Source organism: Tenrec ecaudatus, chromosome 2, assembly GCF_050624435.1.
Source record: "Tenrec ecaudatus isolate mTenEca1 chromosome 2, mTenEca1.hap1, whole genome shotgun sequence".
In the NCBI taxonomy this organism is placed as follows: domain Eukaryota; kingdom Metazoa; phylum Chordata; class Mammalia; order Afrosoricida; family Tenrecidae; genus Tenrec; species Tenrec ecaudatus.
This window is the reverse complement of record NC_134531.1, coordinates 200657785-200668633: the sequence shown is the minus strand read 5'-3', so window position 1 is coordinate 200668633 and position 10849 is coordinate 200657785. Positions and strand designations below refer to the sequence as shown.

General features: G+C 37.3%; 1 protein-coding gene across 1 annotated transcript; it reads right to left on the bottom strand.

Moving 5' to 3' along the window:
- Positions 1-8462: 8462 nt before the first annotated feature.
- Positions 8463-9416, bottom strand: LOC142440413 (olfactory receptor 2A12-like). The gene has a single exon (XM_075542861.1). The coding sequence runs from the start codon at positions 9414-9416 to the stop codon at positions 8463-8465; it is 954 nt and encodes a 317-aa protein (XP_075398976.1).
- Positions 9417-10849: the final 1433 nt, after the last annotated feature.

The following is a 10849-nucleotide window of genomic DNA, read 5'->3' as shown; positions in this document are numbered from 1 at the left end:
CAACAAAGCCCACATGGAAGAACACACCAGCCTGGGTGATCCAGTGGTCCCAAAGGGATCAGTTATCAGGCATCAAAGAACAAAAAATCATCATATCATTGGCTACACACCTCCATGATAGGATCGCTGAAGACAAATGGGTGCATAAGCAAATGTGGTGAAGAAAGCTGATGGTGCCCGGCTATGAAAAGAGATAGTGTCTGGGTTCCTAAAGGCTTGAAGGTGAACAAGCAGCCATCTAGCTCAGAAGCAAAAAAGCCCACATGGAAGAAGCACACCAGCCAGTGAAATCACGAGGTGCCCAAGGGACCAGGTATAAGGAATCATGCAAAAAAAAAAAAAAAGAATATATGTATGTGTATATATATGTGTGTATGTATGTATATATATATATATATATATATATATATATATATATATATATATATATACCATATTGAATGAAGGGGGAAGTGCAGAGTCACGGGAGTCACAGTGTCAGCCACGGGAGATCCCCTCATAGAGGGGTTTAGGAGAGGAGATGGGTCAGTCAGGGTGCGAGGTAGTACCTATGAAGAACACAGCTTTCCCCCAGATCCTGGATGCTTCCTTCCCCCAACTACCATGATCCGAATTCTACCTTGCAGGGTTGGATAAGGCAGAGGTTGTACACTGGTAAATAGGAAGGCTAGAGGCACAGGGAATCCAGGGTGGATGATACCTTCAGGACCAAGGGTGTGAGGGGCGATGCTGGGAGAGTGGAGGGTGAGTGGGTTGGAAAGGGGGAACTGATTACAAGGATCCACATGTGACCTCCTCCCTGGGAGAGGGACGGCAGAGAAGGGGGGATGGGGGACTCCGGATAGGGCAAGATATGACAAAATAACAATGTATAAATTACCAAGGGCACATGAGGGAGGGGGGAGAGGGGAGGGAGGGGGAAAAAAAGAGGACCTGATGCAAAGGGCTTAAGTGGAGAGCAAATGCTTTGAGAATGATTGGGGCAGGGAATGTATGGATGTGCTTTATACAATTGATGTATGTATATGCATGGATTGTGATAAGAGTTGGATGAGTCCCTAATAAAATGTAAAAAAAGAAAAGGAAAAAAAAAAGAAAAGAAAATGATTAGGGCAAAGAATGTACAGATGTGCTTTATACAATTGGTGTATGTATATGTATGGATTGTGATAAGAGTTGTATGAGCCCCTAATAAAACGTTTAAACCCCCCCCCCAAAAAAAAAGTACAATGGGTGGATCCAGAGGAATAAGCAAATGTGCTGTTTATGCTAGCCATGATGGAATGGCTTTGTAGTAATTAGAATAATAATTCAATGAGTAAATGAGTCTACCCCTTACACTGGTTATGATACATATGGTGATCAAGGGAACCCCTTCTACATGGCAGATGTGAAACTAACAACCCATCCAGAAAAGCTGTGTTCTCTGTTGGCCCAGTTTCCTACATGGGTCTCACAGATTAAAGAAGCATTAATACATAGAAGGACACATAGTTACATAGAAGAGATCATGGATAAAGAACTTAGAATAGTAGAAATTTTATTTTTAGTCATTCCCAAGGAACAGGATAAAGAGAGTTGACATAGATAGCATTGAGATAAATGACACTACGGGAATTTGGATGGAACAATGAGAATACCTGTTAGCCCCTTAAAGTTTAAATGGTTTTAAAGGAGTCTGTCCTATTGACTACTTTTGAATACTGCTGATAGGAAGAGAATTTTTAAAAATCATTTTGTGGGGGCTCATACAACTCTTATCACAATCCACACATACATCCAATGTGTTAAGTAATTTTGTACATTTGTTTCCCTTATTCTGAAAACATTTGCTTTCCACTTGAGCTCTTGGTACCAGCTTCTCATTTTCTCATCCTTACCTGATTTGCCCCTCCCCCAGGAACCCTGGGTAATTTATAAATTATTATTATTTTCTCATTTCTTACACAGTCTGATGTCTCCCTTCCCCCACATCTCCACTGTCCATCCTCTGTTCCCCCTTCTCCCTTACCTTCCCTCCACCCTCCAGGCATCGCCACTCTGACCACTGGTCCTGAAGGGATCATCTGTCCTGGATTCCCTGTGTTTCCAGTTCCTATCTGTACCAGTGTACATCCTCTGGTCCAGCTGGATTTTTAAGGTATAATAGGAATCATGATAGTGGGGGGGGGGGGAGGGAGCATTCAAGAACTAGAGGAAAACTGTATATTTCATCATTGTTACACTGCATCCTGACTGACTGGTCTCCTCCATGCTACACTTCTGCAAGAGGATGTCCAATTTCCCACAGATGGGCCCTGGGTCCTCACTCTGCACTCCCCCTCATTCGCAATACTATAATATTTGGGGGGGCGGGTTTTGATGCCTAATGCCTGATCCCTTCAACACCTTGTGATCTCACAGGCTGGTGCGTTCTTCCATGTGGGCTTTACAGTGTTTCTCAGTTAGATGGCTGCTTGTTTAATCTTCCAGCCTATAGAAACCCAGACTCTATATCTTTTGACAGCCAGGCACTATCAGCTTTCTTCACCACATTTGCTTACGCACCCATTGTGGAAGAAACTTTTAATGAGGGGAAATTCCCTAGGGCAATTTGAAGAAAAGGTTAAATTAATAAAGATAAGAATGGACTAAACGACTGAGGTCTTCATGTCCATCTTCCAGTAGAGTGATTTTCTCATTTAAAATAGGTGAAATATTGATTGATGTCAAACCTCATTCTGCCCGTCAACTTCCCAAATGGACAAATATGTCAACTCATTGTGCATTTGGAGTTCATACAACTAGGTTAGACTGCTGAACATGCTTTCTATTAAGACATTCTGTAAAGATAGTGTAACGGTGTGAGACAAAAAAGCCTGATTTGCGGCAGACTGGTTTTTCCACCACGACAATACACCTGCTCATGCAGCCATATCAGTGCACAAGTTTTTGGCAAAAGACAGCATGCCTCTTTTGACCCAATCACCTTACTCACCTGACCTCATTCTATGCAATGGGACATGAAAGCACAGCGATTTGATAATATAGAAGAGGTGAAGAAAAAACGAGGGAGGTGATTACAACCATGCAAACAAATGGGTTTGAAAAATGTTTCCAAGAATGGGATCTCAAAGATATTAAGTTTAATGGAGAATACTTTGAAGGTGATAAGGTTGTTTTGTTAAAAAAAATACAAAACTTCGGAAAAAAATTCAGTTTTGGGGGTTACCTCCTCATATGCACAAATATTGGTGAAAGAAAATAGGAGGTGGGAAAAAAAACTCTTTTGTGGGCCTTTCTAGCTATGGGAGTTCAAATTACTATAATCCTAAACACTGTCAATAAACATTTGAAGAAGCCAAAGTTTAGATTGAGGATATGGTAACAGTTGATGAAACTATAGTGAAAGTGTGGATAAAATTAGAAATTGTAAACAGAACTTGTTTGAAATAGTTGTATCTCCCTTACATGAATGAGGCTTGGTAGGAATCTAATTAGTTAATACAAATAAATTTCCTCAGTCTTTGTCTAAGAAAGAACCAGGAACAATTTGCTTTCCCATAGCAGGCTTCCTAAACTACTTTCAACAGTTTGGCATCCACAGACAAAAAGAAAAATACAAATTCACTGACATTGAGTAAATTGTGACTCAAAGTGACCTCATAGGACATAGTAGATTGCTTCTGTGAGTCCCTTAGCCTTGAGTTCACCAATTTACTGTCATGGTTTGGTTGGGAGTGACTTAGTCTTAGATCACAAGCATAATGCTACATTACATTAATGATAACAGAATGAATTGGCCAGAACTGATTTACAAAGAATGGTGATGCTGCTACACATGACCAACAGAAGCTGTTTAATAAATTCAGCAAAAAATCGGGACCATGCCCAAATGATGGAGCCCTTGGGAATAGTTAGTCAGAAAAGATGACATTTTTCAATCAAACAAGAATAAGTTGCTTTCCCTGTATTGAATACTAAGCAGGAGGCTTAAAATCTGGTTGCCCTGTTTGAATTTGGGGGAATCCATATTCCATATCTGGGAATCTTCTGACTCCCATATTTGGAAATAAACTGTATTTGAATTGGGGCATGACCTATAGTAGACAGTGTCTGAATTAGGAAAAGCAGTCTCACTCTTCTCACTTTTATGCACTTAACATATTCATTAATTTGGATCTGCCTGCCACATGTGGTTGTGCAGGATGGAATTTCTGAGAAGACCTGAGAATTCCTCCCTATTTCCAGATTCAGCAGGATGATAAAACTAATAATAAAAATAAAGCTTCACTGTCATCAAGTCAATTCCAATTCCTTATTTAAAAGATAATTACTTGCCTGCCATTGGGTATTGATTGAAAATAAATCAATGACAGAAATTAAATTATTATGAAACCTAATCTTCATAATGTCTTTCATGATGTCAAATGTTAATAAGAACAGTTTTCATAATATATCCATATAAAATTATTCCTACCAAAAACAGCATTTTATTTCCTCAAAACCTCATAATAAATTTCAAAATGCATTTATTTACCTATAAGAAATCGTGGTAGATATAAAATATATAAATAAACAGAGATAAATCCAAGTACTTTATTTAGATGCTCCTAATCTAAAATAACCAATATCAAAGCTGTTCCCAGAACAATAATACAGAAAACAAAACTTCAGAACTAACACCAATGACAAAGAACACAATATTGTTATTAGTTTAATTTATAATCAACTTAAAATATATGACAGTGCTTGACAACTATGCAGACATTTCAAATTGTAGTGGGAAGTCAAGGTTTCTGACAACTGGCATTTAACTATATTAAATAATTACACTACATGAGTTAATTTTTAAACTTTATTGTATATATTGTTTAGAAGAAAAATCCACATGTTCTCAAGTCTGGCCTATCAAGAGTGAGCTCAGTTCTGTGCAGGGTTTCTCTTATCCAAAGGACCCACCTCTCTGGAGGTGTTCTCAGTCTTTGACCTCATCGAGAGGTGGGGCTTTACCCCTACCTCCCCCCACATACATCAAATTGACATAAAAGCTACCCATTACCTCACACAAAGAGATTGCAATGACAAGGAATTAAAATGGTAGCATTTTAACTTTTGAAGATGAGAGAAGAAGAATCCTGAGAAGTAAAACACTTTAAGAATAAGGAAGATGAAAAAAACAACACCATCTAGTCTATTCCAATTCATAGGAATCCTATAGACAGGCTCAAAGTGCTCCCTAGGGTGTCCAGGGTTGTAAATCAATACAGGAGCAGAGAGCCTCATCTACTTCCCACAGAGCTGTAGGTGTGTTCGATTTGCAGTTTTCAATCCAACACTTACTTGGAAGTGCCACCAGAGGTCCTGTAAACTCTATTAATCTCAATTTCCCAATGTGAAAATTTAGGTTCTGTCTGTAGTCCCTGTAAATTCACACTGGTACCTCCTTTCATGATAAATTATGGCCTGTAAATAATGGATTTAGTTATCTTATGAATTAACCAATATATGACTTATTGGGCATTAATGTTACGGAACTCAATTAGCCCTGTCTTCTCTTCTTTGACCTGTGTTCAGCATAGGCTATATTAATTAATTATGGTCCTGGAACCAAGCACAGTACCTTTAAGCCCAGAGGTTTGCATATGTGTCCACATATGTAGGCATGAGTTGGTGTGCTGCTGGGTATTATTTAAATCTTATGATAAATAACTTTAAGTAACCTTCTAGAGTCTTAAAAAAAGTCTCTAAGTCAATAAGTACATAGAACCTGACAAGATTAAACTTCTGTCTCCAAATTAAAGTTCATTCCATTATCAGTATTTGATCCCAGAGGATTACATGCTCATTAAAAGGTTTCAGTAATGAACCTCAGGAGTCTTCCCAGAAGTGGAAGGAATGAGACATAGAGAAGTTGATCTTTATCAAATCTTCAGTTATTTAGCAGTTTGCCTATGTTCCATGGTGTCAGGTGTTCCACAGTAGCCAGAAACTACCAGAAAACACACTTTAAAAACACACGAACAATCAAAGAAACAACTTACTGACAACTACATAACGAAAAGCACATTTCCATATCCTTAAAGTAAGAAATTAAAAAAAAACCCTGGAGATTATGGAATGAAATTATTTAATATGTAGGTAGCACCTTGGTTCAGGAAAACAGAACACTTGGAAATTTCAGAGTCCCGGGGGCCAAAAGGAGGCTTTACATCTACTACTAATACATGTACTAAAAACTCATTGTGTAATCTTCTAAATAAGCATATGATCAATGTTTTTCAAATATAAACCATATTTCAGAAAATGAGATTAAAATGACTTTCTTATTGCTATCAAATACTCTAACCTAATACTGGTATGCTTTTTTCATTCAAAACACTATTTTGAAAAATTAAAGGAAGAAGATTTTAAGAAAAGAAAGTGAAAGTTATGAATATGGTATAATATTTCATTTGAAGATATTAAAGTGGGACCAGACCATCAATAAATATAATTTAATGATCAATATAGGCATAAGTAACATTTTCAATTCAGCAAATAAAAATTGCACAAAACACTCCACATCAGGATAATGTGCAATACAAAAATGCTAAGCATCTAGCCTACTTAGTAAGAGCCAAAGAAACATACAGCTATATCTTGAAGGCAGAGTGGAATTTAACCAAGAATCATTAAGCTACTTTCATTCTAAATTTTTAGGGATCTAATCCCTTCATACTCTACACATCCAATTGAATTTTTCCTTTTCATTTGTTCAATTGATGAATTATCTTCTTTCTTCATTTTATTTTTATTAGTCACCTTAGAGTCATATGCTGATTCATGTTAGTTTTATACATATTAGAATAACATGTTTCTGGTTCTTGTGCCATCCCATGATTAGTTGGGGACTAGGTTATTGTGATCGATAGGAGTTTCATTAGCCAATTTCCAGCATTTTCCCTAGTCCATCTTACTCCGGAACTTTTGATAAACCCTGTTCAGCACCATAGCAGGACCCAGGCCTCTGCAGATACTTAAGCTGTGCTGCTATTCATGAGGTAGAATTGGTTATCAAGTCTGAGTTCAAGGACATAGAAGGTCCGCCTTCTTCCATTGAACCATCACTGTCCTCTCTCGCTTTTCAACTTAGCTTAAAAGACTTTTTAAAAGGAGGCTTTCCCTGCTGATCCTGCATTTCAATGGGATTATCGTCCCCAGCACAGAAATTATGCGTCAAGATGTGCTTTCTCCTGAATTGGATTTTGAGATTTTTCCATATGGCCTGATTGTGTCAAAACGTGTATTTCATGGTAGTAAAAATCATCAAACACAAAACCAGAAAATGTTCAATGAAATGTGAAATTTTAAAATTCTTCTTGCTCAAAGATAGGAGAATTTAACACAAGATCATAAGGATCACACTTTAGAAGGAAAATTTATGGAGGAGAAAGATGAATTGAGGCATTAAGTACATATATAGAAAATGTGCCCAAGAGACATTAGTTGACCAAATGCACAGGAATGAGAAAATCCACTGTCATTTTGAATATATGCTTTTGATGAAAGCATCAGTGTTTAACAACCAAGGATGGGAGAGCTTGATCTAGTTTCATTGCTGTCCTTATTGGGTGCCATGCAGCTGGTCCAGACCATGGCAACCGCATGCATCCCGGCCTGTACCATCTGCACAACGGGTCCAATGCCCAAGCCCACTGTGACAGTCACTGTGGCAGCCCTGTGTGAATCCATTATGAAATTCTTCAACACATTGTCAGAATAGTTACATGATATCTGGAAAACATTCAGATAAAGAGAACCAGGATTTTCTTTATGAAGTTTCATTTATGTATTTAATTACATTTGCTAAATTGTATATTCTTAAATTCCCCTTAGTTAGAGAAACATGCATTTCAACATCAGCTAAACTTGAGGTTGAACTCCAAGGAGAGTGCTATATCTTATGATTAGCAAGAACTAAATTTTATCAGGAAAGGGACTAATGCAATTAGGAATTTGAAAGATTGGTGTGAAACTACAATATAACTTGTTTTTATCAGATATTAATTATTTTAATAATTAAACTGTAGATTAAACCACATAGATTCTAGTGTGTAGGATTGATTCCAACCCATCCTAGCCTCTGAAACAGAGGGACTGCCCCGGGGGTTTCCAAGGCTGTCAATTTGACAGAAGTAGACTGGCACATTGTTTTTTATTGTAAAACTGACAAGTTAAGTCTGTTAAACTTTTAGCAGCTCTCTATTTAAACTACATCAAGGGCTGCTAAACTGCTGATAAATAGAAATTAATATTCAATAGAAAATATAGATTCCATTAAAATTAGTCACAGTAATGTGGATCTGAGTAGAGTTCTGTCAGAAGAAGACAAGATCATATATTTGTGGCAATTTTGCTATAGCATAACACATTTGTAGCAAATTTAGCTATCTTCATTACTATCATAGTTTATTATGATATTCACATTCTCTCATCATGTCTTAGCGTAGTGTAATTTGCTTTCGGAAGACTTTCCATCTCTCTAAGACTCTCTTCACGGCTCCGTGTACCTCCTTATTTCTCAGGCTATAGATTAGAGGGTTCAAAACAGGATTGATGACTGAATAGAACAATGAAATCAACTTATCACTCTCAGCTGAATATACAGATTTGGGCCTCATGTACATGAACATCCCTGTCCCATAATAAATGGTCACCACAGTTAAATGGGAGCTGCAGGTAGAGAAGGCTTTTCTTCTGCCCTCAGATGAGTGCATTCTCATCACTGCAAGTAGGATTTGCAGGTAGGAGAGGACAATAAGAAGGAAAGGAAGCAGGAGGGTGCCCGAGGCTCCTATCGCCATGAGAGTCTCCTGCAGAGATGTATCTTCACAAACCATATGAAGTAAAACAGGTACTTCACAAAAAATGTGATCAATGACATACGGGCCACAAAGGGGAGCTGTAGTAAAGTAGAGGGGAACCACTGAGGCAAAGAAGCTGATGGTCCAGGCTCCCACTGCTAGCTGCACACACACAGGCCAGCTCATAATGAGCAGGTATCGCAGAGGGTAACAAATGGCCACATAGCGATCCAGAGCCATGATGGCCAAAATAATGCACTCAGCTGCTCCCATTAGCAGGGAAATGTAGGTTTGGCCAAGGCAGAAGTCATAAGAGATGATTTTCTTAGAAGCCAGAAGGTTAAAGAGCATTTTTGGAACCACAGCTGTGGTATAAAATATGTTGAGAAAGGCCAAGTGACAGAGGAAAAAATACATGGGTGTCTTGAGATAGGAATCTACTATCACCAAAATAATAATCACTGTGTTGCCAAAGAGATTCATCATGTAGATCAGAGAAAATACAAAGAAGAGGGGAATCTCAGCCTGAGGATGGTTGGAAAATCCCACAAGTATCATCTCTGTGATGGTGCTGTAATTCTGTTGAGTCATCTTGGTGGCTAGCTTAAAACTGCTTTGTGGAGAAAGAGAGAGAGAGAGAAAGAGAGAGAGGACATATATAAAAGACAAAATAAAGAAATCACATTATTTAATACCATCAACTATAATACAGAATATTTGTTAAATTAAATTACATTAAAATACTTTTCTATTCACTAGTACTAACATTTGAAAAATACTTTCACACATTCAACAAAACATTCACATTACAATTCCCAAAGTTTCCATGCATATATATAAAAACACTCAAATAATGGAAAATATTTTAAGCTCCTGTTATAAATGTTTTGCTAAAATGTCTACTTGCAATTTTTAAGAAGAGAATTTTAACTGTTTTTCATGGTTTTGGAAAAACCTTAAAGTAGAGATTCTCATGATTTTATTAAGTAAAACTATTAGACATCTATGATTGTACACCAAGAAACAACACTTTAAGAAGTCTTATATAAGTCAGAGTTCCTTAGTGAGGTTGTTAAATCCAGTAAATTCCAAAGATGGCAGTAGAATTGGGATAGCTTTAGTAGCCTCTCTTCATACTTGCCTCTGTTACATGTTTCCAATGCATACATGGCTCAGATAAGGGTGGATGTGGGCTCATTTTTCATGCATGCTTTTTCTTTTCAGAGGAAAAGTAATATACATTTTAGCATAGGCTCATATTTGTTTGATAAAATTTTACCACAATGAACTACACATTATAGGTATTTTCCATGAGGAATAAGTGAGCTAATCCACTTATTTTAATCTTCAGTAATTTACATTTTAAGAAAACTTTATTTACATATAATTCACAAATCATACAACTCTATAGTTCATTCATACTAAGAAGAGTTGCACAATTATCACCACAATCAGTTGCAGAACATTTTCTTCATTTTTATACTCATCATTATTAGCTCCCCAACTCCCCCCCCCCCCCCGACCTCCCTTGCTAAACCCCTAAGAATCCCTTAGTCCAGTTACTGTCTCTATAAATGTACTAGTCTTGAATTTCATATACATAAAAACATTTTTCAAAATTAAGGAGACAAATATAGACAGGAATAAAAGTTTACCTATCACATTTTATTCTCTCTAAACTAAAAAACAAACTTCCATCAAGTTGATTTCAATTAATAGCAACCCTATAGGATAGAGTAGATGGCACCTTTGGGTTTCTGAAGCTGAAAATTTGTTACAAAGCAGAAAACTTCATCCTACTCAAGCAGAGCTACTGGTGGGTTCAAACCACTGACCTTGTAATTAGCAGCTTGATGCAAAGACAACTATGACACCAGGGGTGATATCTGTTAAGTAATGCCTGACCTCGATTCTCTAGCTCTTTACTGTAACAACTCCGTCGCTTTCTTGTGAAGAACTGTGAATATTTAGAATATATTGTTTCACTGGCACACACTTACACACCTATGGTGTCTTAGATCATC